At 36.7% G+C, this 22,232-nt stretch overlaps 1 protein-coding gene across 1 annotated transcript in view; it reads left to right on the top strand.

Annotated features, from left to right (window-relative positions):
- LOC132023762 (solute carrier family 5 member 4-like) overlaps positions 1-21,096 on the top strand; it is a 75,042-nt gene extending 53,946 nt beyond the window's left edge. Inside the window, 9 exon segments of the mRNA XM_059409911.1 lie at positions 197-417; positions 3,157-3,292; positions 5,870-5,977; positions 9,077-9,197; positions 9,199-9,225; positions 12,329-12,497; positions 13,246-13,461; positions 16,702-16,814; positions 20,892-21,096. Of these exon segments, the coding sequence (XP_059265894.1) occupies positions 197-417; positions 3,157-3,292; positions 5,870-5,977; positions 9,077-9,197; positions 9,199-9,225; positions 12,329-12,497; positions 13,246-13,461; positions 16,702-16,814; positions 20,892-21,096 (1,316 nt within the window).
- Positions 21,097-22,232: the final 1,136 nt, after the last annotated feature.

Raw genomic sequence — 22,232 nt, 5'->3', positions numbered from 1 at the left:
CTAGAAAGACATGGATCCGAGAACACTGAAGATTTGACTAGGCTGATTGGAGATGCTTGGATACCTCCACCACAAAGGAATAACTATGAACAGATTCCTATTAAATTATATTTAATAATAGATTTAGTTCTATTAAATTAGATTTAATATGATTAGATTTCTATTAAACATTTCATGTTATCCAATACCTTTGCAGCATTTACCGAAGTGGGAGGCTATGAGAGTTTTACAGAAAAGTACATGAACGCCATCCCAACCATAGTTGAGGGGGACAACCTGATAATCAGCTCCAAGTGCTACACTCCTCAGGCTGACTCCTTCCACATTTTCCGAAATGCTGTCACAGGGGATCTTCCTTGGCCAGGAACAATATTCGGAATGACCATAGTAGCTCTGTGGTACTGGTGCACAGATCAGGTAAAGTATGTGTGTGATGTATAAATATGTTTATGTTGCTCTTTTTCTACTCATAGAAAAGCATCTAGTTTCTATTTTGTACACACATAAACACACGTGCATGCACACACATTGTTTAAACAGCCAAACACTTCTACAAGGGTTGTTATGAAAAATAAATGTCTGTTGTCCTGCTCTCTATCCTATTTGTCTCTCAAAGCAAACATTTTTGGCTCCTTCAGTTAAGTATTTTGGTTTGTATTTCTCTTCTCTAAATCTTTGTACAGCATGGTTGTACAAACCTCCAGGGTCATGGACTATGGAGTTTAAAGGGGCAAGTCTGGCCTTTCCTGGGTCAGCAGTGGGATATCCATGTAGAGGCACAGGTGGAGGCCAACAGCCCAGGCTTCCCACCTGTCTGCAGTCTAGTTGTGTTTGGAAAAGTATTCTTTGCTGTCGTCCACGTTAGGCTTGATTGTGTCACTGCCTGGCTTCCAGCCAGCAGGACAGACTTCCCCATGCTCATCCATGTACTGGAAGGCCTGAACCAGCTGTAGGACTTCATCCACAGAGCGCCCCACAGGCAAATCAGTATGGTTGGTGAACCATTGGAGTGTCATCACCTTGGAGCACATTAGAAATAAATGCTCTCAGATGTTACCCAGACCCACTGAATCAGAATTTACTTGTAAATTTGATCCCTAGGTGATTTAAATAAATTCTTTCATTGTTCCCTTTTGGTTTTTCAGTTTTCAGATTTTTATATTGTCTTCCAATAATTGAATTCTCCAGCAATTCGTGAGGAAAATAAGAGATAAATTTGTCTTCATGTTTGAAAATGTCTTCACTTCAACTTTTCTTAAATTGATCCTCTGGCCATGTACACATTTCTAAGTTGGAAATAATTTTCCCAAAGACATAAATTCATTGTCTTCTGACTTCTACCATTACTGGTGAGAAGCCTGAAGTTATTCTTGATCCTTTGGATGTAACCTGTCTTTCCTCTATGGAATTTTGTGTTTTCCTTTGGAAACCTTCTGCTGTTGGATGTTGGCCTTCTACAACTGGTTTTCTAGTGTTCTTATCTTTCATCCCCCATCTTTCATCTCTTGGTCTTTTTGCTCTACTTTCTAAATTTCCTCAATATTATCCTCCAGTTTCCTGCCTTTGTATTTATAACTCTCAAGATCTTATTTTTTGTTTTTTGGATGTTCCTTTTCATAGCACTTGAGTTTGTTTTTGTTTTTTATTTTGAAGTTTTCATCACCGTGCTTGCTTCAGCAGCACATATACTAAATTTGAATGAAGTTTTCATCACTATCTATAATCTGTCAACTCAAACCTATAATTTCACAATTTTAACCCATCTTGGGCCAGTGGTCACTTGTGTCAGTGAGGAATCAGTTCTCTTCTCTATATAAAATAAACTGATTTTCTCAACCTCTCTACCAAAGAGTGCATCCTTTCATTGATTTCTGTAACTATCTTTATTATTTACATTTGTCTCTGACCATCTGATTTATCTCCTGTAAATGGCCTCACATTCACCCTTAGATTTGATATCTGACCTTGCTTGTCTGCTGACAGGCCTCCACTCCTCACCTTTGTGTTGTTCTTCCAACTCTCTGTTTCAAGCCCTCTGTCTAAAGATGGCACTGCTCCCCCAGCACTGAGTGACACTGTTGCTATCCTTAACAGATCTATCTCTCCAAACAGAATGAAACATTAAAAGCCATCCCTATATTCTGACATTCCTTGAGAAGAAAAATGTCAAGAAGTTATGGCATTATAGGTAGAAATCCTGCTTTACTAGAAAATTCTTAGTTAAGGGATTGCACAACTTAAGTGGAATGGTAAAATTATACACATTGAATTTCCCAGGACCACTATTTTTGCTCCATAACTCAATGAGGTCCTCAGAATATTCTGAAGAAATCTAGAGATTAGTGTCTCGGGGTTCTCTTCTGATGGCTGCCTGACTCTGATGTTTCTATGCCAATGAGTTTGATTTCCCAAGGAGACAATTCTTTTCTAATGGTGAAGAGATACTGATGAGTATGTGGCTTATTTGGTGCCTACAACACTAAAAGCAAAACTTAATCACACAACTGGTGGCAAAGACCAGCAGTGACAGCCTTCTACTTGGAGGAGCACATGGCCATGGTTTCAGTGCAGCCTAGGAGCTGTAAATATTTTAATAGTACTGATGTGTATTGACTTGTATGTATCAAGAGTCTTACAAACATTATACCAAATATTCAACTGTCCTGCAAGAAATAACCCTTTTATTTATTTTTTATAACAAGTTTTTTTTATTATATTCAATTAGCCAACATACAGTATATCATTCGTTTTTGATGTAGTGTTCAACAATTCATTAGTTGCATATAAAATGTGAATTGTATAATGCAATCACAAGTTTAGTGATTATTGAAGTTAGTAATTATTGACATTTCAGTTGACCCATTTATATCCTTCTCTAAGTTAAAGTTATCATTAATTCTTTTTTCCATTTTTTAATTTATTTTTTATGTTCAATTGAAGATAACCTTTTTAGAGATGAAAAATCTGCATGTCACAAGGCCAAATACTCAAAGAAGTAGAGCAGAGATTCGAGTTCTGATTTCACTCTGAAGTCCATGATTATCCATTACTCATGGCCTCATATCTTATTGTAACATTAATCCCTTAAAAGAAGCACTCACCTTCTTTTACATCATCCTCAAGTTGTTTGATGACTATGTCATGTTTTCCTGGCAGGTAATTGTGCAGCGCTGCCTATCAGGTAAGAACATGTCTCATGTGAAGGCCGCCTGCATCATGTGTGGGTACCTGAAACTGCTGCCCATGTTCCTCATGGTGATGCCAGGAATGATCAGCCGCATCTTATACACAGGCAAGCCATTGATTCATAAATCCTCTTTCTTTTATTCTTGAACTCTGAGTAGTGGTTTTAAGATGTATTAAAACCTTGATAAAATAGAAAACCCATTATGGGGCGCCTGGGTGGCTCAGTGGGTTAAGTCTCTGCCTTTGGCTCAGGTCGTGGTCTCAGGGTCCTGGGATCAAGCCCCACATGGGGCTCTGCTCAGCAGGGAGCCTGCTTCCCCCCTCTCTCTCTGCCTGCCTCTCTGCCTACTTGTGATCTCTCTCTCTCTCTCTCTCTGTAAAATAAATAAATAAAATATTTAAAAAAAAAAAAAAGATAGAAAACCCATTATGAATGGAAGTAAAAACACAATTCCAGGTGGCAAGAACAGTTTTTGCAGGGGCTCAGAAACAGGAAATTCTGGCATATTTGACACCTATATATCCAATTAGTAGGGAACAGTGAACAAAATTATTGTATACCCCCTTTATGAAAATTACACACAAGAGACCAAAAACTTTCTCAAAACTTAGTAAAATTGTTATTATGTTTAAGTATAAAAAGCAAACTACAAGGGGCACCTGGGTGGCTCAGTGGATTAAAGCCTCTGCCTTCAGCTCAGGTCAGGATCTCAGGGTCCTGGAATCAAGCCCTGCATCGGGCTCTCTGCTGAGCAGGGAGGCTGCTTCCCTTCCTCTCTCTCTCTGCCTGCCTCTCTGCCTACTTGTGATCTCTGTCAAATAAATTAATAAAATATTGTTTTAAAAAGCAAACTACAAAATATGATCTCAACAATTACTACAGTTTTGCAAAAGAGACATTTCTCTGTGGGAAAAGATTAGAAAATAATTAAAAGAAAAAACAAAGAGGTTCCTGAGTGGCTCAGTCAATTATCTGCCTTCAGCTCAGACCATGACCCCAGGGCCCCAGGATAGAGCCCCACATAAGGCTTCCTGCTCAGTGGGGAGTCTGCTTCTCCCTCTGACCCTCCCCTTTTCATGCTCTCTCTCTTTCACTCTCTCTCTCTCAAATAAATAAATAAAATCTTTTTTTAAAAAGAATTAAAAAACTAAAAGCAGCTAATGTGTTATGGTGTTAGTATTCTGGGAGATTTTTTTTTAATATATGGACCATACTGTTCATCTTTTGAAAGGGCATCTTGGTTTTTTTCACAGTTTGGTGATTGTGGCCATTACTGCTATGAACATTGGGGTACAGATGACCCTTCTTTTCAATACATCTGTATCTTTGGGGTAAATACCCAGTAGTGCAATTGCAGTGTCATAGGGTATCTCTATTTTTAATTTCTTCTTTTCCCTATTAAAATTACATTTTATTTATTTTATTTTTTAAAACTTTTTCAGTGTTCCAAAATTCATTGTTTATGCACCACACTCAGTGCTCCATGCAATACATGCCCTCCTTTATCTGCCACCAGGCTCACCCAATCCCTCCAACCTCGTCCCCTCCAAACCCTGTTTGTTTCTCAGAGATTTTTTTAAGTCTTTTTTTTTTTTTTTTTTTTGCTATCTGTTGTCATAATGATGAAGTTCTAGAATCTAGGTGAGGTTCGGTGGGCTGAGGTCTGGAGCCGATGACCAAAAAAGAATTCTTGAGACATCTTTGGTGCAAAATGGTGGTTTATTAAAGCATGGGGACAGGACCCATGGGCAGGAAGAGCTGCTGCCCTGGGTTGTGAGGGGTGGCAGGTTATGTACCCTGTGGTTGAGGGAAGGTGAGGGAAAGGGAGGTTTCAACGGAGTTTTCATATGCTAAAGAGGGCCTACAAGGTGCCAGGATGTCAGAGGCCTACCTGAGGCCTTGCCCTGGCGGCTTGATCAATGTTGTCTTTAGACCAGCCATTAACATTAAGATAGTTGGGAGACTTTTTGGTGGGATGTCACAATCGTCTTTGTTAGTGAGATTTAGGACATTTGTAAACCAAGGGAGACTCCTGTCTAGCAGGATTTTGAGCTCTGCAAGTTAACTATTTGCTTATTGTTCATGGCAGTCAGGGCTGCCTGAGGGATGCTACATATAGGACTGAGGGGGAGCAGATGAGGGGTGGGTACAAGGCACCAGCTTTTGCTTTGTCTTCAGCCAGCCTCGTGCTGCCTCATCAATAATATTAAGCAAAAAAAAAAAAAAAAAAAAAATTGCCAAGGTGTTGTAAAACTGCCATAGTGAAGGGAGACCTCATCCCACATGAGCAATCATCCCTGAGAAAAATCACAAGTGACACCTCTTCTTAGATGCAGGTGGAAAGCACTGGGCTAAATGACTGGACACGGAACTAACTTCCTGAGTATTGTTTGGCTGTTATGGTTATTTTATCTCAGGAGTTCTGTGCCTCTGGGAGGATTTATGCTTTTGCAACTTCTCTGGAGGATGGAATCAGTTCCTCCTGTTTGCTCTCATGTTCTAGCTGGGCCACAACCCCAAGAGGAACCCTGCTCCTTAGGTCAGTGCAAAGGGAGCTAAATGTTCCCAGCAAATGTCTTTCCTCTCACCCATAATGTACAACTTGTCTCTATGTTCAATGGTTGTAGATCTTACCTGTTTGGGCCGCACTCACTGATCATACTTATATGAATCCCTCCTCAGAGAAAGTGGCCTGTGTTGTGCCTTCTGAATGTGTGAAACACTGTGGTGTTGAAGTTGGCTGCAGTAACTATGCCTACCCAATGATGGTGCTGGAACTGATGCCTGATGGTAAGAAAATGTCCATGCCCAAATGAATGGAGAAAATGTAATGATAGTTAGATAAATGATAGAGATAGATAGATGATAGGTGGATAGATAGATAGATAGATAATAGACAGTAGATAGATGATGATAATAGATAGATAGATGATAGATGATAGAATGATTCCATTAATTTGTGGAACATAAGGAATGGCATGGAAGATATTAGGAGAAGGAAGGGGAAAATGAAGGGGGTAGGAATCTGAAGGGGAGATGAACCATGAAAGACTATGGACTCCAGGAAACAAACTAATAGTTTTAAAGGGGAGGGGAGCTGAGGGATGGGTTAGCCCCATGACAGGTATTAAGAAGGGCCCATGTTGTGTGGAGAACTGGGTATTGATGAAGTTCTAGAACCTAGGTGAGGTTCGGTGGGCTGAGGTCCAGAGCCGATGACCAAGAAAGAATTCTTGAGATATCTTTGGTGCAAAATGGTGGTTTATTAAAGATCGGGTGGTTTATTAAAGGACCCATGGGCAGAAAGAGCTGCCCCGGGTTGTGAGAGATGGCAGGTTATGTACCTTGTGGTTGGGGGAAGGTGAGGGGAAGGGAGGTTTCAACGGAGCTTTCATATGCTAAAGAGGGCCTACAAGGTGCCGGGATACCTGAGGCCTTGCAGCTTGATCAATGTTGTCTTTTGGCCAGCCATTAACATCAAGATAGTTGGGAGATTCCTGGTGGGATGTCACAATCCTGCTATCAAAGCGTCTTTGTTAGTGAGATTTAGGTTCAGAAGAGATTCAAATATATTTACATTTCCATCTACCTCAGCCTCCTTCAGTTTTGTTTATGGAGTGGAGGGTGACATTAGGGCTTGAGGAACTGAGTTATTTGTCTCCGGAAATTGTGCTATTGATAAGGTAACTTCTTTGTTTGTAGATCTCTAGGACATTTGTAAACCAAGGGAGACTCCTGTTCTTGTAGGATTGTGATCTCTGCAAGTTAACTATTTGTTTCTTATTTATGGCAGTCAGGGGTGCCTTAGGAATGTCACATATATTACTGAGGGGAGGGGAGCAGGTGGAGAGGGGGTGCAAGGTGCCAGCTTTTGCTTTGTCCTCAGCCAGCCTCCTGATCCCTCATCAGGTATTATACACAAACAATGAATCATGGAATGTTACATTAAAAAATAATGATGTACTGTATGGTTACTAACAGAATTTTTAAAAAGATAAATGATAGATTAGATAGATAGATGATAGATAGAAGTGTAGAAATGAAAATGAAAACCTGCCATTTGCAACAGCATAGATGGACTTAGAGGACATTATGCTAAGTGAGATAAGCCAGTTACAGAAAGACAAATACCAAATAATGTCACTTATATGTGGAATCTAAAGAAATGGAACTCATGCAATAGAGTAGAATGGTGGTTGCTGGGGCTGGGGGGTCGGGGAAATGGGAAGATGTTGGTCAAAAGATACAAACTTTCAGTTATAAGATGATTAAGTTCTGGAGAACCAGTGGACAGCAGGGAAATTATAGTTAACAAAAATGTATGCTTAAAATTTGCTAAGAGAATAGATCTCAAGTGTTCTCACCATAAAACCAGAAAACCATAACTATGTGAGGGGATGGATATGTTAATTAGCTTGATTGTGGTAATCATATCACAGTGTACAGTGTACATAAACATCACATTGTACACCTTAACTATATGCAATTTTTATTTGTCAATCATGCCTCAATAAAGCCGGAAAAAAAAAAGAAAAAGAAAAACGTTAATGCTGGGACTGCCTCACAGACCTGGTCTATAGATGGGCCATGAGGAAAGATGGTGGTATAACCCTCAATAATTCTAACTTCCATTAATTCAGTTGTCTTCATCAGACATTTCTTGAGCACTTTACATAGGTTATCAGCCCTGAGCTGACCCTGGGGAATACGGAGATGAATCAGATATAATTCCTATTAGAAGAATTTTACTCCTTTGGATTTAAGATGTCTTCCAAGGCAATCAAGAGAATTTAAGTGATGGATTTGTCAATAAAAGTGTTGCAACTAAAGCCTTCTCATCTTTGATGCCTGGTGGTGTAGTTGGTTAAGTGTCTCTTTGGCTCAGGTCATGATCCTGAAGTCCAAGGATCAGCGGGGAGTCTGCACTGTCTCTCACTCACTCTCTCTCACTCTCTTTTTCAAATAAATAAATAAAATCTTTTTTAAAAGGAGTTGCATAGACATAAACTTATAAATTCAGAAAACTAGAAGTTAACTATTTATCCTGCTTTCTTTAGACCAATTATACCCAAATAATAGACCCCAACCTATGCAATTTACAACTATTTATTTAGTGCCTATTATGTGCCAGATAGTGCCCTGATGGTTAGAAAACATCAGTGAAATAGGCACAAAATCCCATATATGTTGGAACTTGCATTGTAGTTTCATGAGATAGAAAATAAATTACACATGTGAAAAGGAAGTAAATTACTAGGATACTAAAAGGTGATCTGGGTTGGTCAGAAGCAAAGCAGAATATGCAGGTGCTCTTGTACCTTAGGTCCATCAAAAGTCAGCTAACACTTCTGTGATCTTTCTCCTTCCTGACACACATAAGCATTGTCAGGACGAAGGGAGCACCACCCACAAATGACATCACCCATCCATCTCATTCCAACTTGGTCCTAGGAGTTTTAGGGGCATTACTCATAAGCAGAAAGAATTGGAGGATGAAGTGACCATAATATCTCAAAATTACTTGCTTTTCCCACCAAAAACTTCAACAGAACTACCTACTATTGTATTCCCTCTCCAGTTCCCTAAGTCTTCAGGAAACCAAGAGGTTCTTGCCCAAAGAAAGATGGCCCAACACTGTTTCCTCTCTCCAAAATTTAAGTTCCAGCAAATTATCTCTAAATTTATATTTATAACTAAAATTATATACTGGATTATTCTAAAATCACCAGGAAATATGCAGGAAATGCCACATGATGATACAGATTGACAGAAGCATCAGTTAGTAAATGTTCCAGGTGACACTTTTCAACAACTCTCTGGTTTGGCAAGGTCCTCATTGATCATGGAGTCCCATTTCTAGCTAATGTTTGCACTCTCATCTGGCCCTAGGACTGCGAGGTCTGATGATGTCAGTCATGTTGGCCTCTCTCATGAGCTCCCTGACCTCCATCTTCCACAGTGCCAGCACCCTCTTTACCATGGACCTCTACACCAAGATTAGGAAACGGGCATGAGAAAGAGCTTCTTATAGCAGGACGGTGAGCGCATCCTGATTTTTGTCTAAAATTTCTCTGGAAAAATGCAGAAATAAAAGTGAACTAGAGCCTTCTCATCTTTGGTTTCAGTGAAATAAATCATAGAATTCTAGAATGGGGAAGGTACGCTAAGAGGATGTTTAACCCAACTTTATCTCTTTCCAGATACAAAACTTGGGACCATACTTTTAAATGAAATAGTTGCTTTCTCAGACTTTCAAATGCCTCTCTGATTTTCTCTTATTTCTTCCTCTCATCACACTCTCTTCCACTTACATCTTCATTAAACTCTAGTGTTTTTCGTGGGGTATAAATTTCCCACCTACTCCCATAGGCTAATACATTGTCTGTAGAAGTTTCCATGTACATCTCATGAAGCAATCCAAATTGTCATCCACACACTACTACAGGGTGGTTTATCAACTGCATTCATTAAGAAATGGGTTGTTATAGGATAGCTTTATTTTTAATTCTTTCCTTTTTTTTTTTTAAATTCCTTTTCAGTGTTCCAGAATTCATTGTTTATGCACCACACCCAGGGCTCCATACAATATGTGCCCTCCACAATACCCACCACTAGACTCACCCAACCTCCCACCCCCTTTTAAGGAATCTATACACTATTTTCCAAAGTGTCTGCACCAACTTGCATTCCCACCGACAGTGTAAGAATGTTCCCCTTTCTCCACATCCTCTCCAACGCTTGTTGTTTCCTGTCTTGTTAAGTTTTTGCCACCCAAAGATACAGATGTACTGAAAAGAAGGACCATATGTACCTCAATTTCATAGCAGCAATGGCCATGATTACTAAAATGTGGAAAGAGTCAAGATGCCCTTCAACAGACAAATAGATAAAGAAGATATGGTCCATATATACAATGGAACATTATGCAGCCATCAGAAAGGATGAATACCCACCTTTTGAATCAACATGGACAGGACTGGAGGAGATTATGCTGAGTGAAATAAGTCAAGCAGAGAAAGTCAATTATCATATGGTTTCACTTACTTGTGGAGCATAAGGAATAACATGGAGGATATTAGGAGAAGGAAAGGAAAATTGAATTGGGAGAAATTGGAGAGGATGATGAAGCATGAGAGACTATGAACTATGGGGTAGGGGGTAAGCCTGGTGGTGGGTATTAAGGAGGGCATGTATTTCATGGAGCACTGGGTATGGTGCATAAACAATCTTGGAACACTGAAAAAAAAATTAAGATGTTAAAAAATAAAGAAATGGGGCATCAAGAGAAACTGACTACATATATAACAGATAGTAGTTTACTGAAGACAGTAAAAATTGCTTAGTAAATTAAGCACTTCCAGGGAAAATTCCAAGGACTCACTTGGTCCAGGTTTTGACTCTGGAAAAATGCTATAGAAGAAGGACAGTAAGGGATCTAAGTTTTTTGGTAGAGAAAGTGTTAAGACCTGAATTCAGTAAGCCCAAGAAGCAGAAGTCCACTAATAGGCATATGATCTCGGGTATGAATACTTTTTAAGTTTCAATAATAAATTAATGAATTTTTCTCTCTCTCTCATTAAATGCCTCCTAGGTCCCAGAATACAAATATAAAAAAGGACATATACATGAAAAATAATTTCCTGCTTTGTAGAATTTATGCCTTTGTTGGGAAGATAGACAATTAATAAACATATTCTATGTCTAATGACAGAGAGTGCTAGGGAAAAAAATTAAAGCAGGATTAACCACTCAGATAGCTGTTCAGGGTGTCTTCCCTGAGGAGGTGGCATTTGAAGGAAGCCCTGAGGGAAGTGTGGGAGTAAACCCAGTGGCTTTGTGGGAATGGAATAGTAAGTGTTGAATTCTTACTACAGTCATGTGTGCAGTGTATTTAAGGACAGCAGGGGTGAGGCTGGCACATGATGAGCAAGTGGAAGCATGATAAGAACCAAGGTCTAAAAGGTAACTAGAAGTGAAATTATGTAGGACCATATAAGCTATAACAAGACTTTGGATTTTATTCCACATATGATGGAAAACAACTGAAGATAAGATAAGGTAGGTACATTATTTGCTTCCCAACGATGATAACAAGGAGAACGAGGGTAGTGGGCATTATTTGTTCATTAAAGTTTATTATCTAGGAATCATGTTCAGACTTTCCATGGTTTATCATATTTAATTACTGCAAGGTTGCAGAAGTTTGGCAAAGCTTCAGTGAGACACTTGTGCCTCAGTCTCTTGCCCAAATGCTTGTCCCTCATGTCTCCCCCACAGCTCTATTTCTGGTGAGCACAGAAAGTAATGAAAGTCCAATAAATTGTTCATTTATTTATACAATAAGCACAGAATACTGTGAAGTTTAACCTTAGTCATTCTCCCTGGACCCCAGGAACCTCTAAGCAGTTTTTAGCAATATTTTAACCAATTCTTTCTACCTGCCAATGTACTCAAGTAGTAAAACACACAAATTAACATTTCTGGCCAATTCACTCAGCATTTTGGAATAAAGGATATTTTAATTAACCTGGGAAGCTTGACTTAGTTTTCCTCAAGCTAGGAAAAAAGATTAAAATGGAAATCACTTTCTTTATCATACAAATAATTACTTACTCATAGAAATACTTTGATTTTTTTCTAATTGATATATTACATAAATTGTGTTAGAGAATTATTAACAAGTTGGTGACATTTGAACTGTTATGAATGGATGTTTAACCTTATAGTTAAAGCTGCTGTTACTAATTATAGACAAGAATTTTTTTTATTGGCATTTTGCTAACCAATGGTCATTAAACATGGCATGGCTTCACATGAGGTCATGGAGTTTGCTTTTTTTAAGATTTTTATTTATTTGACAGAGAGAGACATAGTGAGAGAGGGAACACAAGCAGGGAGAGTAGGAAAGGAAAAAGCAGCCTCACCGCTGAGCAGGGAGCCCAATGTGGGGCTCAATCCCAGCACCCTGAGATTATGACCTGAGTAGACACGTAATGACTGAGCCACCCAGGTGCCCCTGGGAGTTTGATTTTATTTGGAAAATCAGTGAATGACCGCAAGAATGAATTCAAGAACAAAAACACAATAGAAGTACCCATAATACTTTTGTTTAATATTTAAATCATGTTGTTTTCTCCCCAGGCTATTTATCATTCTATTAATTGTCATCAGCTTTTTGTGGGTCCCATTAGTGCAGGTATCTCAAAATGGACAACTGTTCCATTATATAGAAGCAATTTCTAGCTACCTTGGGCCTCCTATTGCAGCTGTCTTCCTGCTTGCCATCTTCTGTAAAAGAGTTAATGAACAAGTAAGTAAAAATCAGAAAACTTCTTTCAAACTAGAGTGAGAAAATTATTTCTTTCACTGGTAGAAAAATGCATTCTTTCCACCCTGTTTATACAACTCAAAGCCCATCTCAATTACAATCATAGTCAGTTACAATTCCTCATTCTCACTGAAGTGTGTAAATATATAGGGCACACTTATAGTACAGTCTTTACATTTCTCACAAAATATTATACAGGACATGATGATGAGGAACACAAGTTTTGAAGTAAGACTGACAGGACCCAATCTTGGCTTTACCATTTTATATCATTGTGATCTTAAGCAAACCATTTTGTTTCTGGGTAGAACAAAGATCATCACAGTGCCTAACTGATAGAATTCTTGTGAGAATTAAAAGAGATTTTTTTAATGTGAAGTGCTCCAGTTCCTTCTATGCTGATGCAAATGTTGGGTATTCATCCTTTCTGATGGCTGAGTAATATTCCACTGTATATATGGACCATCTCTTCTATACCCATTTGTCTGTTGAAGGGCATCTCAGCTCTTTTCAGTTTGGCTCTTGTAGACCTTGTTGCTATTAACATTGAGGTGCATGTAGCCATTCTTTTTACTACATCTGTATCTTTGGGGTAAATGCCCAATAGTGCAATTGCTGGATCATTATTGATTCTTAGTGAAGAAAGCAGGTAGGATAATAAATATGGTCTATTCAAATGAGCTTCTCATCTTTTCTAAATATTCTGATTTTATTCTTATTTTCTTTGCAGGGGGCCTTCTGGGGTCTAGTCACTGGACTTGTGATTGGCCTCGTTCACATGATTGCAGAATTTGTCTATGGAACAAATAGTTGTTTGGCTACCAGTGATTGTCCCAAGGTCATCTGTGAAGTGCACTATCTGTACTTTGCCATCATTCTCTTTTTTGTTTCTGTGCTGGTCATCCTGGGAATTTCCCTGCTAACAAAACCCATTCCAGATGTACATGTGAGTAATGAGTAGTAGATACATGCTTATTTTAAAATAAGAGTTCTTTGCCTTCCAGGGAATTGGGAAATGGGCTTCAACCTCAAAAAAACTTCACAATGCATTTGGGAGGTAAATCTTCATCTTTATTTTAGGATACCAAGAAGAGAGTAATTAGTGTTGCCTAAGAGTTTGGAAAAGTCTTCAAAGCAGAGCTCTCATCTGAGCTAGTACTATTTAGTGGCAAGTAGAATTTCATATGCAACACAAACACTGACACAGATTTTTTATTTAAAAAAAAAAAAAAGGCAGGTACCAGTTGTCAGGAAAAAGAAAAATAGAACAATGAGATGCCTTTCAAATTAGCATAAATGTTTAATATTAATATGTCAAGTTTTGGTAAGGATGTTGGGAAATGTCCACTCTCCAAAATTGTTGGTGAATGTATGAATTTTGTAATGTAGGAAGGTAATTGGGCAGTATTTATCAATTAAAATTCTCATACCCTATGAACCAACAGCCACATTTCTAGGAGCTTATTGTGTAGAAATACTTGCACAAGCAGGAAAAATAATATGTATAATGATTTTCTCTACCAAAGGCTTTTTGTAGAAAAAAGATGAAGACAACTCGGATTTCTCTCACTAGTGGAATGGATACACAATAGAACACTGAACTTGAGAAGAAATTGAGAAGCTCTATTATTTGCTTTTTCAAGAACTTGAGAAGCTCTATTATTTGCTTTTTTAAATGCCCACGATATGGTTAAGGGGGGAAAACACTTGCAGAAATATATACTATTATATAATACCACTTTTTGAAAACAAAATACACATATATAAGTTTGTCTAAGCATAGACAGAATACCTTAAAACATATACACCAGAAATTCTCAGTAAAAGGTATCTCTGGGGAAGACACTATAGAAGACCAGAAAATATTAGTCTGGTTTTGTTTTTTTTTTTTTTGGAGAAATGTCTGTTCATGTCTTCTGCCCATTTTTTGAACATGATTATCTGTTTTGCATACAAATGGCTAACAGTCACATGAAAAACTATTCATCGTCACTAGCCATCAGGGAGATTCAAATCAAAACCACATTGAGATACCACCTTATACCAATTAGAATGGCCAAAATTAACAAGACAGGAAACAACAAGTGTTGGAGAGGATGTGGAGAAAGGGGAACCCTCTTACACTGTTGGTGGGAATGCAAGTTGGTGCAGCCACTTTGGAAAAGTGTGGAGATTCCTTTTTTTTTTTAAAGATTTTATTTATTTACTTATCAGATAGAGATCACAAGTAGGCAGAGAGGCAGGCAGAGAGAGAGGGGGAAGCAGGCTCCCTGCTGAGCAGAGAGCCTGATGTGGGGCTCAATCCCAGGATCCTGGGATCATGACCTGAGCTGAAGGCAGTTTAACCCACTGATCCACCCAGGCACCCCCTGAAAAGAAATTTTAAAAATAAATAAAAAATTTTTAAAAGGTAAAAAAAAAATTAAAAATACTCATTTTAAAAGATATATTGCTTATATACTAATATTTTTTAAATTTATTACATTTATTTTGCATTAATCAATCTTTGAAGTAATATTTATTTGCATATTTCCTTGGAAAGTAGTAAATATTAATTGTGGAAGAAACCTGAAGTACAGAATGGCTCAAACTACTTTACCTAAGACATGTCACCAGAAGTCATAACTAAATATTTATGTTGAATATTGGGAATTGAGTGAAAAAGACACTAAAAAACATGCTAGTTTTCAAAAATATATAAATATTAAGCTCTTTTATGGCAATAAAAATAACTACAATTTATTATAATTTTTAGAAAATATGTATCTGAAGGTTCAATGAGACCCTTTATCTAATTTATGTTTCAGTTTCATAAATACACTGTGTGGTTTGAATTTTCAAAATCAACTGATAAAAATCAATAGTCATTTCAGAGGAAGGCATGAGGAGTGTTGTAGACCTAACCTAACAGAGACAGAAATTTCAGAATGATAATTTTTTACCTTGGGAAGACTACAGATTGCCTTGTCCAAGTTAAAAATTCAATAAAGAGTTTCAGTAAAGAAAGTAGATATTGTTTAAGAAGTATTAGGATTTAAAAAAATCTTATGAAGTATATTTAGGAATCTTAGTGGTAAGGTGCATGTGCCCGCTATGCCAACAACAAACAAAAAAGCCAATTACAAATCCTGGTAAATCTGTACAAGAAAGTCATGAGCTAAATATGAAGTCAATTAAAATGAAGCATGACTTAGAACATATGATAGGTTATAATTTTGAAACCCATTTGACATTTGGAACCATTTCCTTGAAATGACTTAGAGCTGATATTTATTCATTGTGTCCAATCACATGTCTTGAATCTATGGCACTAAAAAAAGTCATATAATAATATAAATAGCTATTTGTTTTCAAATTCTAATCAACATATAAAGCATGGAAGTATTAATCACATTTGCAGAAAATAATTAAAATTCTATTAAGCTTATAACATCTTTAAAATAATGACACAGTTGACAGAAGTTTGGAGGTTGGCTGGGAAATAGATGTGTAAGAGCATAAATTGTTATCAGAACTTAATAGCAGTACATAGATACTACCTAAACATGATAAATTTAAAAATGAAGCTTAAGAAGATATTTTAGGGACACCTGAGTGGCTCAATCAGTTAAGCATCTGACTTCAGCTCAGGTGATGGAATTCTCAAAGTCCTGGAATTAAACCCCAAGTCTGCTCTGTGCTGGCCAGGGAGTCTGCTTCTCTCTCTGTTCTTATCCCTGCCCATGCTCGCTCTCTCTCCTCAGATAAATAAATAAAATCTTTCTTTAAAAAAAGAAGATATTTTACAAGTTACAAGAGTAACCACTAGACAAACTGAAAGTAATAATTATGCAGCTAATAACAGCTGAATGATAAGGACAATGAGTGAAGCAGGGGTATATGTAAGTTAGATAAACCTTTGACTTTAATAAAATTATAAACCCAGAAGTAAGAATTTTAAGCATATTACTTAAAATTGTTTAAGAACTACTGGAAGGGTTAAAAAAAAAAAAAACAATTTTAAATGGTTAGTGTGTTTTTGTGAATTAGTGTGGTAGAAGACCTTTTTTTGTTACATACACTATTAAGTGCCATTTGATTTTTTTTTTGCACTACACAATAAACAATAAACAATAAACAAATGTACCATCATATTATTGTAAAGATTTTCCCATCACTAATGTGCTTGTCTTTGGTTTCTGTGCAGCTGTATCGCCTATGCTGGGCTCTTCGGAACAGTACAGAGGAACGAATTGATTTAGATCCAGAAGAGATAAGACATGAAGAAGCTGATGGTGATGTTGATGAATGTAATACCTGGTTTACATTTGGTTTTCATGTGGAAACTTTATGTACCTGAATTACTTATGCTTGCTTTATTTTTTAATACCAGTAAATTCAGTTTCTGAAAAAGCTATTAGGTTTATGGCAAACTGAGACTTTAAAATCTTACCACCCCAAAACAAAGCTATTAGGTTTATGGCAAACTGAAACTTTAAAATCTTACCAAAACAAAACAAGACAAGACAACTCTTTACAAATAAAATATCCCCATAAATCTGCCTATCTATCAGTCTGTCTGTTGATTCATCCATCATCCATCCATGGATCTGTGTTATAGCTCTGAGGTGAAAATCAATTCCAGTATCTCCTGTTCCTGGTCACGTATTAAATGTTCAACCAATCAAACTTGATTGATCATGATTAGGTGTACCTAGCATCTAGTCCCACCTTTTTCTCCAAAATTGTTTCTCACTATTCTCTTCAATATACCCTGCACTCCAGCCAACCAGATTTCTTCACTTTTCCCCCACATATACCAAGCTCTTTAGAATATTTTTACCTCTCTTCTCTAAGAGAAAAAAGTTATCCTTTGAAACTAGGTTCTAATCTCATTTCCTTCAAGGAAACTTCAACAAACATCCCTGTGGATCTTTGTTTACCTGTTTGTGTTTGTTTTCATTTTGTTTTTTTGAAAGTCTGCTTTAGTTTTTTATTTTGATTGTGTGGTTAGAATGACAACCATTGTATTAATCTGGTCCTGGAAGTGATGTGCCTTTGTTGTAAAGTGAATTTGTTTCTTTTTATTATTATTGTTATGTTCAATTAGCTGAGATATGTTCTAGAAAATCCTGTTTTGTTTCAGTAAGAAACAAATCAGAGTGGAAGATATACCTGGCATTTTTAAAACCATTGACAAAGTTTAGCACTTCAGGAAATGTTGTCTTGAACTATACGTAATTGTTTCATTTGGCTTGGTGTAGATTCCTCAAATCTAGGGGAGGATAAATGTCTTCTACTCCTTTTAGATTTTTATATTAGTGTTCCTGAGTTATACTGTCTTGTATAGTTTTCCTTTTTTATACTTTGTTTGATTATATTAAAATCATAGTGTTCTATAGAATGAATTAGAAATATTTCAATAAGATTTAAATGATTTCTGCATTGAAACTTTGGTATTTTGCTAATTATACCATTAGGCATTAGGCCTAGTGAATGTGTGTGTGTGTGTGTGTGTGTGTGTGTGTGTGTGTGTGTGTAAGAGAGAAAAAGAGAGGCTATAGAGGTATTTAGATGTTTCATTTCTTGGTTAATCAGTTTGGGAAAATTATATTTTCTAGGATTGCGTCAGTTTAGTACACATTTTAAATATATTGACATAAAGCTATTTATACTATTTATTGGCTTTTCCATCTCTATTACCTCTGTAGCTATGCCTTCCTTTTGACTCAATATAATTTTTTGTGATTTCTCTTTTTTCTTGATAAATCTTAATTAAGGATTGACTATTTTACTTTTCTTTTACTTTTTTTATTATATTATGTTAGTCACCATGTATACACCATACTTCATTACATTTCTTTAAAAATATATATTTATTTAAGAGAGAGTGTGTGAGGAGGGGGAGGGGCAAAGGAAGAAGGAGACAAGCAGACTCCCAGCTGAGCAGGGAGACCTATGTAGGGCTTGATCTCATGACCCTGAGATCATGACCTGAGCCACAATCAAGAGCTGGACTCTTAACTGACTGAGCCTCTCAATTCCCCCTATTTTACTTTTCTTAAAAAACTAATTTTGGGTTTTGTTATTATTCTCTATTGTTATCCTTCTTTTCTATTTTATTACCTTCTTTTCTCTTTTGCATACCCTTCCATTTACATTATTTGGATTTGTTCTGTTGTTATTTTTTCTAATTTATTTTTTAAGACTGTATTTATTTATTTGAGAGAGAGAAAAAGAGCATCTGAGAGAGAGAGTACGAGTGGGGAATGGGGCAGAGGGAGAAGGAGAAGCAAATTTCCTGCTGAGAGAGCCTGAAGCTGATACAAGGCTTGATCCCAAGACCCTGAGATTATGACCTGAATGGAAGGTAGATACTTAACAAACTGAGTACCCAGGTGTCTCTATTTTTTCTAATTTAAATTTAATATTATTTCATTAATTTTCAGGCTCCCTTCTTTTATAATGTAAGTAAGTAAAGCTAGGCATTTTTCTCAAAGTAATGCTTTGCTACATTTCACAGCTTTTAATTTGTAGAATTTTCTTTACCATTTGTTTACAAGAATAGTCTTACCTTCATTATGGTTTTTCAAAGACATTTGAATTTAGAATTATGTTCTAAATTTTTTTTATGTTCTAAATTTTCTAATGCAAGAACAAATAACCTTGTACTTAGAGCTTTTTGTATTTTTACCAGTTTACCTTTGGGATAGATTTTGAGAAGTTGAAGTTTTGGGTCAAAGGGTTAATAACTAAGCAATTTTGCTGTACACTACCAAATTCCCATCCATAAGAGTTGAGTCATGGTTTCCTAGCACCAATGTGTGGGAGTACCTGCTTCCACACAAACTAATAAAGTATATTGTGAAATTTTAAAATTTTTGTCACTGACAGATTAGTAGTGGTATCTCAGTATCATTTTATTTCAAAGTTCTATTTTTTTGTTGTTTCACATTTTTATTTAAATCCTAGTTAGTCAGGGTGGCTGGGTGGTACAGTCAGTTAATTGTTCAACTCTTGATTTTGACTCAGGTCATGATCTCAGTGTTATGAGATTGAGCCCACTGTGGAGCTCTGTGCTCAGTGCAGCATCTGCTTAAAATTCTCTCTCTCTCCCTCTGCCCTTCCCACTTGCACTTTCTCTCTTTTTAAAATAATTAAATAAAATATTTTTTAAAAATTAATAAATTCTAGGGTACTTGGGTGGCTCAGTCAGTAAAGCGTCTGCCTTTGGCTTAGGTGATGATCTCAGGGTCTTAGGGTAGAGCCCCACATCAGGCTCTTTGCTCAATGGGAAGTCTGCTTCTCCCCCTCCCTCGCCTGCTGCTCTTCCTGCTTATGTTCTCTTTCTCTCTGTCAAATTCATAAATAAGATCTTTAATAATAAATAAATTTATTTAGTGTATAAATTACTAATAAATAATAATTGTTTATTTAAGAGTGTGATTTATTTATTTATTTGTTTGTTTATTTATCTGTTTGTTTAAGAGAGAGTGTGTTTATTTAAGAGAGAGTGTGTTTATTATATAAATTAAAAACCTAAATTTATTAGTTTAAAAATTAATAAATTATAGTTAGTCAACATATAGTGTAATACTGATTTCTGGTGTAGAATTTAGTGACTCATCACTTACATATAACACTCAGTGCTCAACATAACAAGTGCCCTCCTTAATACTCATCACCCATTCAGGCCATCCCCCACCCACCATCCCTCCAACAACCTTGAGTTTGTTCTCTATGGTTGAGCCTCTTATAGTTTGCTTCCTTCTCTTTTTTTTCCTTTCCCCCATGTTCATCTGTCTTGTTTCTTAAATTCCACATCTGAGTGAAATAATGTCATATTTCTATTTCTCTGACTGACTTATTTCACTTAGCATAATACACTGTAGCTCCATCCAAGTCATTGCAAATGGCAAGATTTCATTCTTTTTGATGGTTGAGTAATATTGCATTTTATATATATCTCTATAATAGATAAATGATAGATAAATAGATATAGTCACATCTTTATCCTTTCAAATTTCTCTTTTTTGAGTGAATTTAATAACTATTTATCTATGTATGCATATGTGTCTACATGGAGTTAATGGAAGTCTTCTTTATTTTTAAAGTCCATTGTTCATTAAGAATATTAAACCCTTCTTGGTATAAGATGCAAATGTTTTTCTCCAGTTTGTCACTTGTTTTGACTTTATTAAACTTTATGCAATGCAACTTTTCTCTTTTTATATAATCAAGTTATCTATGTTTTTCTCAAGGTTTCTTCTAACACTTAAAAGTGGCTGTAATCATTCATTACAGTCGTCTGTACTACATTTACAGAGGTTTTATTTCCCATGTTCTGTGATCATTTGTTTGTCCTTTTTTTGTTTGTTTGTTTCAGATAATCCTGAGGAACCCCGGGGGATGCCTCAGGAAAGCTTTTGACTTATTCTGTGGTTTGCAGAAGACAGGCCACAAACTGAGCAAAGAGGAGGAAGAAGCCCAGAAAAAGAAGCTGAGAGACACATCTGAGAAGCCTTTATGGAGAACTATAGTGAATGTCAATGCCATTCTCCTCCTGGCAGTGGCTGTCTTTGTCCATGGCTATTTTGCCTGAACTCTGAGCCACTAAATATTTATTAAGCAAAGGATAATTTTATTGATTTTTTTTTCACTTTTTGAGTTTGCTATGTTTAAAAAGGGAGGTAATTTCAAAAGGGAGAAAGAAATTGGTAATTTTATCATATGAGATGACTACAGACCTGATTTTTATCTTTTGTTATTTCTTTGTGTCAATAAAGAAACAGTCAACTTAGAAAGCCAGGGAGCTGACTCTATATGTGTGTGTAAACTAGGAGGATTTGGTCTAAAAAGATTTTTTATAGTTCACCTAGTAGATTACCCTACCTTATTCTTGCTTTCTGTTTCCAGAGATTATCACTTAGAAAGAATGCCTCTTCCAATTCGGCCTCATGTAGTGACCTCCTCGTCTATAAAACAGTGACCTCCCAACCTCACTTTATTGACCTCAAGGAAAATAGAAATATTTCCTAATGGTTGAGGGGAGGTGAGCCACAAATGTCTGTTGTAAATATTTTTGTCAATTTCCTGGAAATCATTAGCTTATGTCTTAAATAATACTTTAAATATTTTTTTAATATATTTGTGAATTTACTGGAAACTATCAATATTTTTGTGAATTTACTGGAAATTATTAGCTTATGTCTAAAAGCCATCATCCAATAAATGTTAGCATATTAAGTCGTTGATCTGATAAACTACTTTATAAAATTAATTCACATATCATAAAATGCATCTATTTAAAGTTTACAATTCAGTGGGACTCCAGGGTGCCTCAGTTGGTCAAGCGTTTGACTCTTGGCTACAGCTCAGGCCATGCTTTCAGGGTTGTGGGGTCCAACTCCAACCTTAGCATAGAGTCCGCTTCTCTCCTTTCCACCCTCCCTCTCCCTCTGCCTCTCTCCAACTTGCATCCTCTCTCTCTGTCTCTAAAATAAGTAAATAAGGGGAACCTGAATGGCTTAGTTGGTTAAGTGTTGGACTCTTTGTTTCAGCTCAGACCATGATCTCAGGGTCATGAGACCAAATTCCACACTGGGTTTTGAGCTCAGCTCAGAGTCTGCTGGAGAGTCTCTGCCTCTCCCTCTCTCTCTGTTCCTTCCCCCACTCTCTCACTCTCTCTCAAAAAAATAAATAAATTATTTTACCTTCTTCAATTATTTTTTATTTAAT

This window comes from Mustela nigripes, chromosome 8 (assembly GCF_022355385.1).
Source record: "Mustela nigripes isolate SB6536 chromosome 8, MUSNIG.SB6536, whole genome shotgun sequence".
NCBI classification, from domain to species: Eukaryota; Metazoa; Chordata; class Mammalia; order Carnivora; family Mustelidae; genus Mustela; species Mustela nigripes.
This window is presented reverse-complemented; position numbering and strand designations above follow the sequence as displayed.